Source organism: Xyrauchen texanus, chromosome 34, assembly GCF_025860055.1.
Source record: "Xyrauchen texanus isolate HMW12.3.18 chromosome 34, RBS_HiC_50CHRs, whole genome shotgun sequence".
Classification (NCBI taxonomy): Eukaryota; Metazoa; Chordata; class Actinopteri; order Cypriniformes; family Catostomidae; genus Xyrauchen; species Xyrauchen texanus.
This window is the reverse complement of record NC_068309.1, coordinates 32,588,190-32,609,048: the sequence shown is the minus strand read 5'-3', so window position 1 is coordinate 32,609,048 and position 20,859 is coordinate 32,588,190. Positions and strand designations below refer to the sequence as shown.

The 20,859-nt window shown below is 38.3% G+C and overlaps 1 protein-coding gene across 5 annotated transcripts in view; it reads left to right on the top strand.

Moving 5' to 3' along the window:
• The window catches only part of LOC127628029 (rho GTPase-activating protein 26-like), a 123,522-nt gene that overhangs the window by 82,744 nt on the left and 19,919 nt on the right, over nucleotides 1–20,859 (top strand). For all 5 annotated transcript variants that reach the window (XM_052104683.1, XM_052104682.1, XM_052104684.1 and 2 more), the window contains exons 13-19: nucleotides 193–258; nucleotides 360–434; nucleotides 4,825–4,909; nucleotides 6,017–6,075; nucleotides 12,464–12,569; nucleotides 18,012–18,171; nucleotides 18,592–18,742. In XM_052104683.1, the coding sequence (XP_051960643.1) occupies nucleotides 193–258; nucleotides 360–434; nucleotides 4,825–4,909; nucleotides 6,017–6,075; nucleotides 12,464–12,569; nucleotides 18,012–18,171; nucleotides 18,592–18,742 (702 nt within the window). The remainder of the gene's footprint in view (nucleotides 1–192; nucleotides 259–359; nucleotides 435–4,824; nucleotides 4,910–6,016; nucleotides 6,076–12,463; nucleotides 12,570–18,011; nucleotides 18,172–18,591; nucleotides 18,743–20,859) is intronic.

Genomic DNA, 20,859 nt, shown 5'->3' with positions numbered 1-20,859 from the left:
TGTGATGGAAATTCAGTCATTTATCTCTGCATTTTCGTGGTAGTAGTGGGGTCAATAAATAAATAAATATCGTGAAATTTTACTACACTTTCCACACACCTTTCATGAATACTTAAATGTGCAGGACTGTTTGTTTTCACGAGTTACATTAAAGCCATATTAACGATGAAATGTATTTCAATGTTCATTTAGTGGCCCAATTGGATGTCATAGGCTTCAACGTGATCAAAAAATTCATCTATGCCGTTGAAACAAGAGGTATACCTCACCTTTTGTTTCTGTTTGTATGTAAGCATGAGATGGTGACCAGCACATGAGTATATGTGATAGTATGTGGTTTTTCTCTTGTCATGGAACAGGTATTGATGAGCAGGGGCTGTATAGGCTTGTTGGTGTGAACTCTAGAGTGCAGAAACTACTGAGCCTGGCAATGGGTGAGAATGAGCCGACATCACGCTGGTGTTGATTTTACTTCACTTCAGTTAATCCAGGAGATTAAAATACATTTCAGCTATATGAGTCATATGAGTGTTTTGACTAACACTTACACTGAGAGCGACAATTTGGCCCAAGGATACAAGGAATCTGTGCACTTTTTCGCATTTTATGCACCAACTGTGGTAGGATTGGATTTAAATATATTATGGCATTTTCAAATTTGCCAAAATATTTTTGTGTTTTGATTTCTTTTAAAATTCTAAATTCACCTACTTAATTTTATAAAAGTGTCATTTTTCAAATTTGATTCTGATCTGTCATTGTTTAGCACATTGAATTTCTTCTTTGCTAGCATGCCAAAAGATTGTATGCACAGTACTCATGCATATGCCCCTCATAATGCATTGTCATTTTACTGTACTTTTAAAATATGTCGGCTTGTCAACAAATACCACAACTACTTATTAGCAGTGTTATGTTTGCCTAAGAAGCTTAACTGAGCTTCTAGCCATAATTCTCACCTGATTAAGTTCAAACACACTCTCAATACAGTAGTCACGCAAGAGTGACAGGAATGCCGCCACACCCTGTGGTGAAAGGAGGATAAATAGAGTGTTGTGCTGTTGTGTTAGTCAAAGGGAAATTACCAGACCTAAACGGCCTTTCTCACAGATAATGATATATTTTGACAGTTTTGCTTAAGGAAATGGCTTGTGATTTTTAATGCATTTTGGCTGATTCTAAGTGTCATTGCTGCACAATTATGACACAAATCATAATTGTCGATTATTGCCTTTTAATATTGTAATTGCGATAATTAATGTCAATTAATAGAGGTTACATTAAATACTTCTTTGTTCAATATCATGCCATATCCATTATGTGGGCTGCACATCCAATACTAGCTTTGAGAATTGTTGAGCTGAATTACTTTAATGATGTTTTAATGACTTTACATTGGTCTGCCCCAGTTAACCACTGCACAAAAATTACTCGCATTTGGCGATGAATTTCATACCCTGCTCTCGTTATAAATGAAACTCTCTACACTGCACAATAAAACACTCCACGCCTTGATTATAAAAGAAGTATTCTAGTTTTCTCTGTCAACAGGGCTCAGAAACAAAATTCTAAATTTTCACTGGAATATTACAAAAATTAAAATTGTATTTCAAATTTTAAAGACTTTATTTTAGGTACGGGAGAAATCTAAATGACATCTGAGTTACGTTGTATTCTTCGTCCACAAGAAAGTGCAAAAAATCTATATAAATATACACAGAGGAGTCAAAACATTATGACCACCTGCCTAGTATGCTGTTGGTTCTCCGCATCCCGACAAGACAGTGCCGACCCACCGAAGCATGGACTCTACAAGAACCCTGAAGGTATCCTGTGGTATCTGGCACCAAGACATTAGCAGCAGATCCTTCAAGTCCTGTAAATTGCGAGTTGGAGTCGCTGTGGATCGGATCTGTTGGTCCAGCACATCCAGCAGATACTCAATCGGGATTGAGAACTGGGGAATTTAGAGGCCAGTTCAACACCTTGAACTCTTCATCATGCTCCTCAAACTATTCCCGAACAAGGTGTACAGTGTGGCAGGGCGCATTATCCTACTGAAAGAGGCCACTGCCATCAGGGAATACCATTACCATTGTACCTGGTCTGCAATGATGTTTAGGTAGGTGGCACGTGTTGAATTGACATCCACATGAATGGCCAGACTCAGGGTTTCCCAGCAGAACATTGCCCAGAGCATCACACTCCCTCCACTGGCTTGTCGTCTTCCCACAGTGCATCCTGTTGCCATCACTTCTCCAGGTAAACAGCGCACACACATTCACGGCTGTCCACGTGACATAAAAGAAAACGGGACTCATCGTACAAGGCAATCTTCTTCCACTGCTCCAAAGCCCAGTTCCGATGCTCATGTGTCCACTGTAAGTGCTTTGCCAGTGGACAGGGGTCATCATGGGCACTCTGACCAGTCAGCGCCTACGCAGCTCCATACGCAGCATGGTGCAATGGACTGTGTGTAGTGACACATTCCTCCCTTAACCATTAATGTTCACTTACCATCTAATATACCCAGACGTTGACATGTGGCCTTGTTAGGAGATGATCAATGTTATTCGCTTCACCTGTGAGTACTCATAGTGTTTTTTCTCGTCAGTGTATATAGTATTTTAAAGCTCCTTGAAATAAACCAATCTGCACCGTGTTGCGATTTTTTATTGCAAAGAACAAATCTGTCTGTTAACAAATGTGTGTAAAATGATAAAGTCAAAATATTTTCCTAGTACATATTCTCAAATATTAAGTAAAATAGTTAAATGATTTAAGAAACGCTTCAATAGACAGTTCTATGTTAACTTAGTGTTGCACAGTAGCCTATACCAGTACTACCACGGACTCAAGCTTCATAATACCGGTAGTACCTCAGTGTTTTTCTTTAAATACAGTTGTATGTACATACCTAATACTTATGCTGCGAGACACTGATAAGAGAGCAAGTCATAGTCAAGACACAACCTCCAAAGACCTATGCCTCTGGGGGACATTCACTCCGAATGTGTCCGTTTTTTTCTATGTAATCATTTGCTAGACCAGGGGTACCCTAGTGGGCGTTCAAAGGATGCCAGGGGGCACTGAGAGCAAATGGGTTGAGGGTGGGCCGTTAGGTTACAAATGGGGGGTGTTTACCAGTCATTATAATCAAATCTATCGTCAAGTTCCTGTTGAATTAAAACATTTATCTAGACTCCATTATACTGGTTGGTATGCATTTGTACTGCTGTTCATCTGATTTTGAAGTCTAGTGACGTTTAGCAGTGTCAAATAGACAGGTGAAGTCACAACCTCCGCTATTGCACCTGTATGGCTCTGTAGGTGGATACTGCTCAATGGACAGAGCAGCACGAGTGCAAAGCAGGTGCGTTTTTACTCAAAGACTGGTCTCAAGTTCTTAAATGCCAACCTCTGATAATTGCAGCACTGCAAGAACTTTGCTTTTACTTTTATAGATGTTTTAGATAACCTTACTGTTGTTGATACCAGTAAAAGTACCAGTAAAGCAGTAGGGGGTGTTTATCAAAATAAATTTGAGAACCAATGTGCTAGACAGACGTTTTTGAGCATTGCCTCATTTGCATTTTTTTCAGCACCTTGTGAAGTAACAATGCATTTTTTAGATGCTGTGTCAATTTAAGTAAATTCAACCTTTAAAACGTGTTTCAAGACACCTACGGTCTGTTTTATTCCTTGCACTGTGCCTGTTTTAGCCCTAGAATGTAAGTCATCATCAGTGCTTGGCACATCCTAAAATTGAATGCTCAATTTAGGATTCGAATGTGCATTTTACATTTTTTTTTTATTCTACGAATATTCGAATTTTAATTTCACAGCCTTAATTTGCAGTGTATTTACCGTCTACATCGCAAGTGAGCACTGTGATCATGCAGTGAAAATAATTCTAAATTACCGACTATGCTTTTCTCTTTTGTTCTTATTCTGTTCTTTCACATACCACGTGAAGAAAATTTTTGCCTTGCATTGCTTGCGCAAGTTTGACCACTTGAATTATAAATGTGTGTATAAACTCGCATTCGCGCGCGTAAAGCGAACCCACGAGTATTCCCCCTTCTCTTCTGGAAAAGGATAGCATGAGGGGCTTCTACGACTTGGTTCATAGTAAAGTACAACCAATAGCTGGAATCAAGTAGACGCGCATATTTTCAGAGCTTACCAGGTAGTCCAACTTCCTCGCTCACGTTCCTCCAAGCAATGTCTTTTTTCGTCCGGTATCTGTACATGTATGACGTTGTGTCATACAATTTCGTGTGCCCACACACCGCTACAGCAATTTTTTCATGAATTTTTCCAGATTTCTTCTGCTACTACGTCAGTACATCTCTATGTCGGTGACATCAGGACAATCTCAATGCTGATAGGCTTTCGCAACAACGCATCATGCAGATTTTTTGCTCGAGTTGAAATACACAAATGAAGCGATTTCGCGTGTTCGAGTCCTGCAATTCACTTCATTCGCTGTTTTTGATTCGCCATTGCCATTTCATATCACAATGGACATGGGATTGGTTAGTATACTCAACTGCTACAAAACACATGATTCATTTATCGATTAATTGCGCAGCCCTACCAGTTACTGATCACGCATATGCATGGTTTGCGGTCATATTGTGTATTTTTAGGCACCTAAATGGAAGAAAAATATATATTGAAAGAATGAGAATGAAAAAGCTCACTCAATATAAAATATATTTTAGTTTATTTTTAAGATTTGCAAAGTTTGTTAAAGATTACCTGATTCAACTTGATGGAAAGTTATGAAATTGAAATGATTGTAAACTCTTTTCCACTTAGACCCCAAAACCTGTGCAGATGTGGAGCTGGACAGCACAGAGTGGGAGATTAAAACCATCACCAGTGGGATAAAGCACTACCTCAGGTACAAATTAATCTGCCTCAACCCTTTAAGCTCTGAAGGTGTTTTTAAAGGTTTCCTGTTTCAGTGGCATACCCAAAATTAAAGGTTTATAACTTGACAAAACACACACACACACACACACACACAAAACAAGGAGGGTCAAGTGTTTGGTATCAGTGTAAGAAAATTGTCACATTTTTAAATTATATTGATTGTGATAAATTATGAGAGTCTCAGACTAAGACACTGCTGAAAATTGCTAAAACAAATTGAGCTAAACATGTAATTTTTTTCTACTTTTTTTTTTGTTGACATTATATATCTCAGGTTGTAAATAAGTTGGCTCTGAAGCCTCTCCAAACAAATAAATCATTATAATTGTACATAAGAAGAACTAATCACACATTCAAACAACAATGACTAAATGATTCTGCATCGAATCTGTGTCATGTTTGGCTCCATCTCCTGGTGGCCATGTGTAACATTGTGCTTCGTGTGGATTATCTAATGATCGATGCATCTGATTACCTTGTGTGTGGGCTCGTTTGATAGATAATCACCTCCTCTACGTAATGGTATGTTTTATGTTCCGATTACTTGTGAAGTTATAAGCGAAACTACGGCATATAATATAAAACCAACAGAATTGTCAAAGACATAAGGTTAGCTATTACTCGCTTGACTTTTATCTGTGAGTAAAACAAATAGGCTGGTTGTATTCTATTCTTTGAGAGCTTTCCAACAACATATGACATATGGCTATTTGATAAAACTGATGTTTTTACTGATTGAAATAATATGTACAGTGAATTTTTTTTAATAAATTATCAAAACATAACACTTAATAATGCCTACATGCATTGGAAGCTTGAGCTTCTAAGCTTTCAAATAATACCTATTTTGTGTTGGTCAAGACTGAAGTTTTTAATATTTTGACAGTTAATTTTTCTCGTAGGCTAAAACGTTTATTCTCTCAGTGTTTACAAATAACCGGAGCTTTACAGGACGCAGTTAATTTATTGTAAATTCCCCTCTGTTCGTTTTTTCTCATTGCCATAATTCCTTCTGTCTTTTATTTATCTGTTTGGTCTGTTATCTAATTGCTTCATCTTTGTTCTCTACTGTCAGGATGTTGCCAGGTCCTCTGATGACCTACCAGTACCAGAGAAGCTTCATCAAAGCAGCCAGTGAGTCTACCTCCATCTGTCTCGTTTGACCGGTCTTGTCCCATCCCCCTTTATTATTTGATCTACTATTTGATACTATTTGACTAGTGTTCAACACATCACACTGTCATAGGGCTAAAGAGCTTGTAAGACTCTTGTCTGAAACAGGAAGTTGGGGTGTGGGGGACAGATAATTGATTTACAGCGTGGCGGCCGTTACTTCAGACCCTGAGGAATGTTGTCCCTCCTAAGTCTTTATAGACCATCTGTACAGACATTCTGTCTCACTAAAATATGCTAAACTTTACTTTTAGTAAACCCTAATCTTCATCTCCTGCATTATATACACTGCAAGTAAAAAGTGCACATAAACAACTTTTTATACTGCAAATAAAAGTGTTTTGTTTTCCAGTAAAAAATATCTTATCGTCCTTAATGTACATTTACTTTAGAGGCAAAATGACATAAGATATTAAGACTTTGGTTACACTTTACAATGAGGTTCTTTTATTAACATTAGTTAACACCACTAGTTAACATGAAATAACAGTGAACAATTGTGTTAAATGATTTTAAATGCACGACGTGGAGGCGAAGAACCACCCGACGGAAGGTGGTTGCCTCTGCGAAGTGACTTATTGGTTAGTTACAGCAGCAATATATTTCTTGCAATGTACATTTTGAATGTATCTAGTGGCTATAGGTGGCACTTCAGCACAGAAACATAATATAAACAACACATTACAGTTGAAATCGTCTTGCATCGCCTTGCTGGACAGCAAAAGACGTATTTAATAGGTCCTGATTTCAATCTCTCACCCTCTCATTCCATTATATGAGCTATGCTGATGAAAGTGGTTAGGAAATGTTTTCAATTGCTATAGTTCACTCTGCTTACGAGTGACAGTGGAAGTAAATACAATGTGTTTTTTTTAGTAAGTTTAAGTGGTTTTTTTTTTCATCTCTCTCTCTCCCGCAGTCGGCCTTTATCCCTCTCGGAGGCTTGATTAGCCTGATAAGGGACCGGGTGTGTAGAATCACGACCCGCCCTCCGCCCTGCCACATTTTATTAATTACATTTTCTTAAAGACTGTTCAATTCAATTAGATGGAAATGTGTTATTAAATTGAAGTGGGTACATCTTAAAAATATTTTTTTGAGTGTGCACACACAAGGTGGTAATGCGGTCACGACACGCATCAGATTTAGTTTTCAATAATTCAATGGGCTCGAGTCAATTATTCCGCTTATACCACGGTTACCACACCTTAAGACATCGCTCAGAGTTTTATCTCAACACATTTTGGTTTTCATCCTTAAAACACTTTTGTGAGTGGAATTACTTTCTTCTGCCATGAATTCAGTGTCTTGCATTGACGAGCCTCCGTTGCTAGTTCGAACATGTCACTTTAGAACTAGCAACGGAGGATTGGTAGGCTTGCGCTGCTTGCAATGCCTTACTGGAGTAATGAGGTAGTGCGTTTGTGTGTGTGTGTGTGTGTGTGTGTGTGTGTGTGTGTGTGTGTGTGTGTGTGTGTGTGTGTGTGTGTGTGTGTGCATACGCACGCGTGTGTGTGTGTGTGAGTTTGTTTATGAGTTATCAAATGAGAGAAACTCAGAAACAGAGAGTTCGCGTCTGGGATTACCTTTTTTGTTGCAGCTCTCATCAGAAGTAACATTGCTGTAAGTTTAAGCACTTCTCACCAGCAGCGAGTGTTGCCATATTTTTATATAGACTCTCTGATGTAAACCGTAACAACTGTTTTCAACCCAGTGAGATGCAGGTGTGTGCTGACATGGCGGGTCTGTTTTTCGCTTGCGAGTAAGCGTGTGCGTAATGCACATAATATATGTGTGTCCAGGTGTGTGAGAGCTTAAGAGAGGGGAGGGTAAGTGTGTGTTTCCCACAGGTATTTCAGATAATATAGAAACTGTTGTATTGATCATGTGTATCTAACTTTGATACAGCTCAAGCCTTCTTTGATAGTTTGAAAACATCACTTTAGAACTAGCAATGGAGGATGCACTGCTTTTCGGCATTGGAGTAACAAGGTAGTGCATATGTGTGTGCGTGTGTGTGTGTGTGCGTGTGTGTGTAGGCAGGTTTTGGTGGTTAACAAGGACATTTTTAAGGTTAAAAATGGGTAATTACAAGGGTATTATGCTATAAATGTGGTTTATGAGAACATTTCTATTGACCCCATAATTCAAATACTAAACTAAATGTTTTTTTTTTTATTATTAAAAATGCAGGAAGTTTTTATAAGTGTTATGTTTAGGGGTAGGGGTAGGGTTAGGGGATAGAATCCCCATTTTATTAATCATGTATTGTTCATACAGTATACAAATAAATATGTCTATGCAGAGTCCTTATAAGAATAGCCACACCAACGTGTGTGTGTGAGCGTGTATTTATCACTTTGTGGGGACCAAATGTCCCCATAAGGATAGTAAAACCCGAAATTTTTGACCTTGTGGGGAAATTTTGTCGGTCCCCATGAGGAAAACAGCTTATAAATCATACTAAATTATGTTTTTTGAAAATGTAAAAATGCAGAAAGTTTTCTGTGAGGGTTAGGTTTAGGGGTTGGGTTAGGTTTAGGGGATAGAATATAAAGTTTGTACAGTATAAAAACCATTATATCTATGGAAAGTCCCCATAAAACATGGAAACACAACATGTGTGTGTGTGTGTGTGTGTGTGTGTGTGTGTGTGTGTGTGTGTGTGTGTGTGTGTGTGTGTGTGTGTGTGTGTGTGTGAAAGAGTGGGTGAGACGATGGAGCGTGAGGACTCTTTTCAACCAAAATTGAAATAAATGTATGCTATATTTTAGTCATACTTTTTCCATTTTAATTTACCTTTTATTTTGGTGTAAGCTTTTATTTTGAAGCGCTTTCCATTTCTGTGTGTTTTTGATGGTAGCTGCTCACCTCAGTTAAAGCCGGTCTATGTGACCCAGTGTGATTATTAAACCACAAAAGGCTGCTTTTTCATTTAATAAATATGTAATCTGTATGTGCTGTGAATTAGCGCTCTGCCACCTGTCATCTGCTACAAACGGAGTGTGCAGTGCTCATGGTATGAGCAGCTGCTTTCACATTTACATTCAAAAATACTTAAAACAAGATCTATTCGCTCTGAATCATGCAGCACAGGCAAACTATATATTTATCTCATTAAATAGCCTTTGCGGTTTAATAACCACACTAGGATATAACTTAATTTGAATTAGTGCACTGAATGTTTACGGATTGACTTTAGTACATCAGATGGAATCAGTTTTCATTATCGGAGTAATTTTACAAGCACGAGTACAAGTACATGAGCGCTTTCCAATACCAGTATCAGGACATCCCTAATTTGATTTATTCTTGAAACACACAATTAAATCATATTTTTACAGTGATAACATTGACAAAATTACAACTTTATTGGAAATGATGGACAATAAAAATATTATGATATTTACTTTTACCTTTGTTTTTCAAACATCACTTGTTTTTATATTTCATCTCAAGCATGCTCTTCACTGACTTTTGTCGACTTAATGAACGAGTACACTAACCTATGAAAAAAATTTCAGTGTCAAAATCGATATATATATATAATTAGTTTATTTCACTCTTTGTTTTGATTATCATAATTTTAATATATAATAATGCATGTTATTTGACCGATTTTCACATTTAAAACAATAAAGTGTAAAAAAATAATATAATAGTTAAAATAGTTATCAGTAAATAAGGGGCATTTCAAAAGTAGCAAAAATATATGATGAAGGCCTGGTTAAACGTTTCCAAGAAGTTGAAATCTGTTACTTTTAATAAAAATCCACCCCTGTAATGTTAAAATGCTCATAGTTAAAGAACCTCCCACATTTTATTTTGCTCTCAATCTCGTCTTGTTTTGTATAATTTTTTCCTCCATTCTGTTTCTGTATGTCTCTCTCTCTCTCTCTCTCTCACCATTTTTATTTTTTTTATTCTGCTCTTTTGGGTGACGCTAGGCCCTTGTCCTCATATGAACTCTTTCTGAGAGGTCCACCCCTCTGTTTCTGTCTCTCTCTCTTTTCCACCCCTCCACTTCTTCATTCCTGTCTGTGTGAGCCATTTATATGATGAAGGGCAAGATGCCATCTGGATTCAGCCCATCGTCACAGAAGGAGAGATGAGGATATGAGAGTGTGAATATCAGTGATGTGTGTTTAGAATTGTGATGGGAAAGTAAAACCATGAGAGACGGCAAAGTGTGAAAATGCGTGTGTATGATTCACTGTGCCTTTGTGTGTGTGTGTGTTGTGTGTGTGTGTGTGTGTGTGTGTGTGTGTGTGTGTGTGTGTGTGTGTGTGTGAAGTTCAATTTTAGTTCATCTCTACTTATCAGTCTGGATCAAATGCATGTCTTCTCTATGTTTGGGCAGATAATGCATAGCATGTCCATGGAGGCATTTAGTCTTTTATTCCAGTAAAAATATCTAAACAGGATGAATCTACTTGATATAAAAAAATTTTATGATAAGAAAGTTGTTTTCAGAGAATCTATATTTATTATGTGTATTATGTGTCCAGTATTACAACTGCACTTTTTAAGTATAAACAAGTGAAAAAATTAAATCTGTTAAGGATTTTTAGATATTTGTACTGGAAAACAAGTCAAATTGTTAAGAATTGTTTTTGCAGTGAAAGTGTACAGCTTAGGTGCTGTAACTGGTCACTATTTCTTTTAAGCTTTTCCAACATTTTTAAGCCCCTTTATTCCTTCAGTCGCTCATTTTAAATTGTCCTGCGGTTGTTACAAATAAATGTTTAAGTACAATTTCAAATGCAATGCAAGCTTGTAGTACCACCTGTTTACTCCAGAGGGCAGTAATTGAACTTTTAGCTGTGTGGGAATATGCAGTTTATACAGTGAAGAAAACAACTATCCAGCACTAAACAGACATTCGTTACGTTCTTGCATTCAAAACACTTGATCTTAAACAAGCCCTCACAATAAATCTCGAACTGGTTGATAAATTGACTTGTGTAATGGATTGCTGTGAACTGTGTGCCAATGATTGACTTATGATCAATAATATGGTAGTAAACAATACATTGTATTCTAATGCTGCTTTTTGTATTGTCTTATCAATGATGAACTCTTCTGTATATATTTTATTGTATAAGTATTGTCCCAGACCTATGCTTTCAATATTAAATTATAAATATGCATTATATAACCAGATGCATAGATCATTAGATAATCCACATAAAGCACAATATTACAAATGACCACCAGAATATGATGCCAAACATGACAAAGATTCGATGATTTTAATTTACATTTATGCATTAAGCAACTTACAGTGCACTTATTACAGAGACAATCCCCTCAGAGCAACCTGGAGTTAAGTGCCTTGCTCAAGGGCACAATGGTGGTGGCTGTAGGGATTGAACCAACAACCTTCTGCTTACCAGCTCTGTGTTTAGCCCACTACTCCACACCACTCATTGTGTCATAAGGCACTCACGCTTATGTACAATTATTATTATGGTTTATTTGTTTGCAGAGGCTTTCGGACACATTGAGATGTTTTTGGACACTATGATAAAATACATTTGTAATACTATAATTGATTTCTTTGATCTTTAAAAACACCTCCAGAGTTTAAAGGGTTAAAGTGCCCAAAGTTGATGAAACACCCAATATTTACTTTTAACTGAGATTTTAGCAATGCATTAAAAAACTTGGTCTAGTAGTAAGCACATGTGCTGTCATAAGCTTTGGCATTCATAGGAGTTCAAGTGCAGCTCTAGACATTTCCTGAACACCCCTCCCCCCCAAGTTTCCTTTCTCATCTCTACTCTCCTTTCATTAGAGAGACAAACGGCCACAAAATGAAAACAATCAAAACTATTTGGATTTTTTCATAGTCAAACATGATGCTAAATAGTTTTTCTTCCAGTCAAGTCTAAAGCGACCTCTTTTATACCTCTCTTCTCTCGCTGTACCCATGTAACTGGGGATTACTAGGATATCATGGCAGTCAGATAGATTACTCTAATATTTCAATGACCTTTAAGAGCGCTCGTCTGGTGGCTTAGCTTTGCCCTTAACAGACACAGTTGTAGACATCACGTACACTGATGGCGTTGTTTCTGTGCTTTTACGACCAGTCACACAAAAACACAGACTCTTGAACATTAAAGTATTTTCAGTTGGAATAATGTGTTAATGTGTTAGTGCAGAAACAAGTATGTACATATATATATATATATATATATATATATATGTATATATAGATAGATAGATAGATAGATAGATAGATACAGTATATATAGTATATACAGTATAGTATATTATTTAATAAAAAAAACACATTGTATTTACTTCCACTGTCACTCGCTTAACTTTTTCATTTTCTTCCCAGAACTGGACAATCCCGAGGCAAGGGTGGCAGAGATCCACTCCATTGTGCATCGTCTCCCAGAGAAGAACCGGCAGATGCTAGAACTTCTAATGAAACACTTGGCTAAGTAAGTCACTGCGCTGACGCCCTGTTTTACTGTGTCACAGATCTGCAGCGCCACAGGCCTAAGAGGATTAGCATTGTAAATAACGACCCCGCTGATGACAATAAAGGCCCTAACTTCCCCTGTGTTTGCCCTGCTGAAAAGCTGTTTGTTTTTCTCCACCTGCTCCTTTCTCCTTCCCTCCCCATTCCCTTCTCCAATTTCTTCTGTGCCACTCTAATTTGACACCTCGACCGTTGTCTATGGAGTCTACTCTCAAACACATTACTGTACCTTTTATATTCTTGTAATCAGATTACAGTTACTGACTTTCAACAAAAGTAATTACTTTTAAGTAAATTACTTGGGTTACAAAAATTTCTGATTTTTTTTTACGTGTAATACAATTAAAATATGAATTAATACGTTCATATGGACATCTGTTTGTGTTTCTGTGACTGCTAGAGTGTGCGACAATGAACAAGGAGAAAATACACATTTAGAATTTTATCCGGAAATAAATTTTGTTGTGACAATTGTTTTTGTAAGTAACTTCAAAGTAAATAGTAATGTGATTACTTTCAATAAAGTTAACAGATAATAATAATTTTAGAGAAGTAGTTAGTAATTTGTAATGGATTTTTTATTTTTTTTTGTAATTTTTATGTAATGTGATTTTTAACCCCTTACACCCTGAAGGCATTTTTAAATATTTCATGGTTAAATGGCATACCCAAATGTAAGAGCTTATAACAAAAAAAAAAAAAAAAGAAATAGCAATGAGGGTCAATTACATGGTATACATTTTTAGAAAACCTTCAAAATTTTAAGAAAATAGATTTTGATCACACTCAGACTCTCATAATACAACACTGCCTGACAAAACATGAGTGCTAAAAATACACTTTTCAGTTATTATTCATGTTTGGCATTAAACATTTTATACAGTAAGTATGGATGGTCATTAACTTTGGTGTTGTTCTCAACATGTCAGCTATACCAGAAAAACAAAAAAAAATTGATGATAGTGTAAAGCAATCCAAATATATAGTATTTGAAACGATGGTTCCCAAAGTGGACTTTTATTTATTAAAGTGTCCAAAAACGGGTCTGGGTAGCTCAGCGATTATTGACGCTGACTACCACTCCTGGAGTCGTGAGTTCGAATCCAGTGCGTGCTGAGTGATTCCAGCCAGGCCTCCTAAGCAACCAAATTGGCCCGGTTGCTAGGGAGGATAGAGTCACATGGGGTAACCTCCACGTGGTTATGATTAGTGGTTCTCGCTCTCAATGGGGCGCGTGGTAAGATGTGCGTGGATCGCGGAGAGTAGCACGAGCCTCCACATGCTGTGAGTCTCCACGGTTTCATGCATAACGAGCCACATGATAAGATACGGGGACTGACGGTCTCAGAAGCGGAGGCAATTGAGACTCGTCCTCCACCACCCGGACTGAGGCGAGTAACCGCGCCACCACGAGGACCTAAAGGTGCGTACACACTGCCAGCGACTTTATCGCTGCAGGTCGCCAGTGGCTGGCGGTGAAGTCACTAGTGGGTGTTCCCACTACTGGTTGCCTAGTACCGTTTATAAATGACATTCACGGATGTCATTCCATTGCTGTTGACAGCGAATCTCTTTTCTTGCCACTAAAAACAAACATTTTGGAGGGAAAGACTAAATATATATGGAATCAGTACATAAAATGCTTTATATCAAAGATGAATGAGAAACCAAGCGTGCTGTTTGCCATAGCGGCTGTTTATCTGCGGCGAAAATGCAAATGCCGTTCTGTCTGGGTCCATAAAATCCCCGCGATCTCAGATACACCTTTCCACGCAGTATTTTTCTTAAAAATGTCCTTTTACGTGGGAAGAGACATATCATAGAGCACTGGAAAATTTCTAACAGCAAGAATTAGCCTTTCATCCATCTTTCCGTTACGGCAGGAGCTGAGCGAGAGAGAGAGAAAGGATCACGTGAGCTCTCCCGTCTTCTCTCCTATTGGCTGTCGCTTCCGTTAGTCGCTCCAAAGTTGAACTTTTCTCAACTTTGTTGCGTCACTGGACACGCCCACATCTAGCGCCAACGGTCGAAAACTATGAATGGGAAAAATATAAAACATATTTAAACTTATATAAATTAATTCAATAATAAATTTAGCTCTAATGGGCCACTTTTTGGGCTTGTTTTATTTGGAGCATCTGCTGTAAGTTGTGATATGCCATTTCTTGCTTAACAGATTTGTCCTTTTAATTTATTTTTATTTCATTTCCCTTACTTTTCTATACTCTTTGAAAGTTAATTTCCTTTTTTTAGTATTTTAGTGCTTCCACAGTTAATACGTTAACCGATGTCGCTTCAATGCGTTTCAAATACATTTTTTAAGGCCATCTAGTTTTTATCGCAATCTAGTGGCATTATCATGTTTAATGGAGTCGAGTTGTGAAGGTTTCAAATGTCATAATATATTGTGTATCAAAAACTAAAACTCAAATTAATTTTAAATGAATGTTTTTTTAATTAGGGCCCAAGCCTTGAAAAGGCAAGGCCCTATTGTTTTCGTTAGAATATTATTTTTCTTACGACTATTCGGGCACTTTTGGGGCTCTTAACGTGCTCTAAAACTCTTGAAACTTTGCACAAGGGTCAGAACCCGCGGCCATTAGGGCCGGGCTGAAGCTGGTACCGGGGCGTGGCAGGGGGCTCGACGGCACCCCTGGAGCGGGTCCAAAACTTGGTCCATAAATCAAACACGCTTGCATGTAATAATATGAAACTTGGTACACATATAGATCTCATCGTTTCATATATCCTTCATACTTTTACTTTTTTACCCCAGCCCAACAGGAAATCGTCTATTTAGGGTTGTTTGGAAAATGCATGCAATGGAATTTGAAATACTCCTCCTAGAGAATTCCACTAATCGCCACGAAACTCGGTCAGCATGAAGGCAAGACATTGAGGATGAAAAATTGCCGGCGGATTTTTGATATCTCGAACGGTTTGGCCGTGGCAAGGAAACAAAATGATGGCGCGAAAAGAGAAACAGGAAGTGTGTTATAACTTCTGCATACATTAATTGATCTCGATGAAACTTCAGCAGTGTGTTTGCTGTAACAGGCCGATCGCATGTATGTGACTATTGTGAGTCAAAGTTATAGCGCCACCAACTGGCAGAAGGAAGTGTGTCACTTTCAAAATGCTTTGAAATCACCCTCTTATTTTTACCCGATTTACTTAAAACTTTTGGTGTGTAATGTAAACACATGGCAGATGTAGACATGTGAAAGGATTATTGATATCTTGGATACTGTTGCCGCGGCAATGCTTCAAACTTCGAATATTCTTTTTGATGCTTTTGAGACTCTTAGCATTCTTGAAATTGCATGAAACTCAACAGACACATCACATTTATTAGCCAGTAGACATGTGCAAAGTTTCAGAAGCGAGCGTGGTGCAGGGGCTCAGTAGCACCACCTTTTGACAAAAGTGAGGGGTTGGTTTTACACTTTGACCCACAGTCACAAAACTCAGTAATTATATTGTTCTCATCGAGCGGACAACTTTCAAATTTACAGTCATTAGCTCAGACCAACAGAAAGTCCGATATTTTGGTTTGAATGTGGATGTTTTGGAGAATTTTCTCTGCCTCTCCCACTGACCCTACGTCTCTCTGTGTCTGGGGGAAGGGGGATGATTTGGCTGTTGAGTGAGAATGCTTTTATTTTTGTTTTTCAAGGTTTTGGGGCCTTTAACGTGCTCGAAAACTCTTGAAACTTTGCACACGGGTCAGAACCCGCGGCCATCAGGGCCGGGCCGAAGATGGTACCCGGCTTGGCAGGGGGGCTCGACAGCGCCACCTAGAATGGGATTCAAACACTTGTCCGTATATCAAACATGCTTGCATGTAATAATATGAAACTCGCTACACTTGTAGATCTCATCGGGCCGAACAACTTTCGTGCTCTAAGTTTTACGCCAGCCCAACAGGAAGTCGGCTATTATGGGTTGTTTGGAAACACATGCTCTGGAATTATATATATTCCTCCTAGAGAATGAATCCAATCGGCACCAAACTCGGTCGGCATGAAGTCAAGACATTGAGGATGCTACATTCCGGAGGGATTATTGATATCTCGAACGGTTTGGCCGTGGCGAGGAAATTGATTTAGGACTAAAAAAGGACACATAAAGTTTGTTATAACTTAGTTAGTTCTATCTACAGTTACAAAACTCGGCGTGTATATTGTTCTCGTCAAGCCGAACAACTTTCTAATTTACAGTCATTAGCTCCGACCAACAGAAAGTCAGATATTGTGGTTTGAATGTGGATTTCTTGGAATTTTTCTCTCTCTGACAGAGTGCCCCCTCCCGTTCTGTGTTTTTTCTCTCTGTCTCTCTCTGACAGACATAGTGGCCCTGCCATTCTGTCTGTGTGTGTGTGTGTGTGTGTGTGTGTGTGTGTGTGTGTGTGTGTGGGGAGGGGAGGGGGACCGTAGGGTGTCTCATTTTTCATTTTAGGTATTGGAAGGGTGCTCACGCATACTTTGTGGTCGATATGTGCCCTCAATGCGCACTTTTGCAGTGCAAGCTCTACAGCACACATCTTCTCGACAGTCAAAGCGAGGTTACGTTATTGCCCATCGTGCACAGCAACCCTAAAGGCACAGGGGGTGGCGGTGCCACCGGCTTGGGCCCGCCATCGCTGCTCGCAGCTATATTTTTATTTAGTTTTTGATTCATGTGTATGTTCGTTTAGTATCTATTTCTCTAATTATGTTTTTATTTAATTTCCATTAACAAAAATGCTGAAAAACTGGCAGGTTGCCATCAGTACAAGTTTAAAAAGGATGTTGTAGTTTTTTTTTTGTCTCTTAATGACAATTTCAATTGTAGAAGATCTTTTAGATTCTGACAGCCATGAGCGTTCACAGAGGTGAGTTAATAAATGCTTGATAAATATTTGTTACATATATGTTGATTGACAGTTACAAGAAATAATCGAGTGTTAGTTTTGCCACTCTTCTGCATATTCAGCTCGTACATAGAGCAGCATTTGGTATAATTCATTGTAATTCTGTTTACAATGAATCATCGTTTGCAGCAGAGCTGTTTAGTTTTCTCATCAAATCTGCACACTGGAGCATTTAAATGTAATTTTAGGTTAATTTGTTGCAGCCAAACAACCAGAGTTTGCAATTTCCATGAAGAAACAATTGAAAATGTAGTCATATTTCTGTAATTAGAAGGGGGTGGTGTTACGTAGTGATTAAAGATAGTACATCTAAGATAGATAGCACTTAAATTATCTATAAAACAATGTTTAAATGGATTGGTACATTGAGCGGTTCGTGCTGAATTGCAGAGGTTTACTATGTTAGGGTTAGGGGTTTTAAAAATAACCTTACCAGAATGTTTGAAGAATATTAATAGGATGAATTCAGAAGTGTTTCTCTCTCCCCAGAGTGGCCAGTCACCACCTGCAGAATCTCATGACGGTAGCTAACCTCGGAGTCGTGTTCGGCCCAACGCTGTTGAGACCCCAGGAGGAGACAGTGGCCGCCATCATGGACATCAAGTTCCAGAACATCGTCGTAGAAATCCTCATCGAAAATCATGAACGGGTATGTTTACTTAAAAGAATCAGTTCACCCTAAAAAGAAAATTCTGTCGTCATTTTACAACCTCAGGTAATTCCGAACATGTAGAACTTTCTTTCTGTGGAAAAAACAAAAGGACATGTTATGCAAAATATCAGGGACTGTCAGCATATTAGGCAGTTGGTCATAATGTTTTGGCTCATTGATGTAAACACAAATATTGACTTTGGTCTATATGTTACACATGTACCATTGCTTCAGAAGACTTTGAATATAGAACATGACTTTTCTGGTGCTTTTTGTACTATTTGCAGTTTGAAAACCTCTGGTCTCTATACATCGTTTGTTTGGAAGAGAGCAGAAATGTGTTCTTTTTCTGTGGAGACGCTATAGTTTTGTTCTGGGCAGCTCCATTCTGATATTAAATATCTTTCCACTGTGCAGATCTTCAAAGACGTGCCGGTTTCTGGAGGAGGACAGGGCAACATCCAGCTCAACCTGCCCAGGAGGAGGAGTGCAGACAGCAAGGCCCCATCCTGCAGCGAGAGACCCCTCACGCTCTTCAACACCCCCACATTCACAGAGAAAGACAGAGGTACACCAGCAAGTGCTTTTCTTTAATATATTTCAGTCAATATTTCTCAAAGGAGTAGTTCACCTGACAAAGAAAATTCTTTCAAAGTGTACCCTCATGTTGATCCAAACCTGCATGACTTTCCATCTTTTGTGGAACACATGGACGGAATCACAGAATCCATTTAAAAAATGGAATTAACTATAAAATGTAGAATGTCACAGAATTTGACATATTTGTCCTCAAAAGGCTGACATGTAATTAAACAAATAGCTTTTACAGTCTGCACAGGCTTCAATAGAAAGTGAACGTGAGAAGCCACTGCTTATACACTAACCATGCTTTAACATCAAGTGCAGGTCACTTTATTTGATGTGAAGCGCAGCATATATAGACTATATATATTTATATAATTAAATCATAGCCTGATCATAGTCGGTGTCATGCACAGCGATCCATGTGGATTGCGTGGATTGAATGTCTCAGACTGAAGACTTGTCCTCCACCACCCGGATTGAGCTGATTAACCGCGCTTCCAAGAGGAGCTACTAAGTAGTGGGAATTGGGCATTCCAAATTGGGAGAAAAGGGGATGAAATAAAATAAAAAACACATAACTATGCAGCCGTTTGAGCGACAAATATGCATCTGCTTTGGTTCAAATACTAACACATTCTTAAAAAAATCGATTTGACAAATTAATAAAAATGGTTTCACTGGCTAATCAAATTTCAGCACCTTATAACTCATATGAAATGGCCGAGTGTTATGGAAATGACTATACTGTACACAAGCAGGGTGTCAACTCGAAGCCGCATATAAAAGTTTGTGACATTCAGCCACATGGTGGCAGTATAATTAGCTAATTCACATTTTTACTAATAACTCTGGAACCATATAGGCTACAATACAAATATGTAGCTTCTCTTAATTCACCAGTGCCCCACAATGATATGGTCACTTTATTTTCCATTTCCACAACACATTTTTTTTTACAAATTATTTTTTTTAAAAACACTTTTTCAAACAGGCATCTTTTCACGTGGCTTGTTGAGCGTGTTACTGCGGAGATATAGCGCATGTGGAGGCTTCACTCTATTCTCCGCATCCATCCACGCACAACTCACCACACGCCCCACCGAGAACGAGAACCACGAGGAGGTTTCCCCATGTGACTCTACCCTCCCTAGCAACCGGGCCAATTTGGTTGATTAGGAGACCTGACTGGAGTCACTCAGCACGTGCCTTTAATTTATTAATTTAAATAGTATTACTCTAATGTTTTTAAATGCAATATGGTCAAAAATGATCACAGTAAGCATCTAATGACAATCATCTGGAGAATAATGGAAATTCAAATTGTACGTAAAAAAGTCTGGACAAATTGCGGTAATGAGGATTTCAGGGGGAAATGTGCCTTAATATTATGAAAATAACAACACAATAACAAAAAATAGGCTTCATTCTTCATGCAAAATAATTATTTATTAAAGAAAATAGAAGAAAAAAGAAAAAGATGCAAGAATACAGACAAAACAAATTCTAATTTCTAAATTCTAACTCAAGAAAAAAGTTTAGAATATTTTTTACTCCAGAAAAATTAAGTTTAGTATTTTCGTGCAAGCATGCACTAAGTCTAGGTGCAAGTGGTTTTGGTGAAATTGTGCACAATGTGCTAATGGGCTGGGTCAAGTGCAATTTAATTCTGATGGTCTTCTCCGGCAACGTCTTTGTCCTATCACTCACCGGCCTCTTATTAGGTACACATTTATGCGATTATCTAATCAGCCAATCATGTGGCAGCAGTGCAGTGCATAAAATCATTCAGATACGGGTCAGGAGCTTCAGTTTATGTTCACATCAACCATCAGAAAACAAAAAACATCCAGTGAGCGGCAGAGTTTCAGAGGAGAATGGCCAGGTTGGTCAAAGCTGACAGGAAGGTGACAGTAACCCAAATAATCACACGTTACAATAGTGCTGTGCAGAACAGAAAAGCATTTCTGAACACACAACACGTTCAACATTGAGGCGGATGGGCTACAGCAGCAGAAGACCCCTCTGGATACCACTACTGTCAGATTAGAACAGGACACTGAGACTGTAGTGGGCACAGGCTCACCAAAACGGACAGTAGAT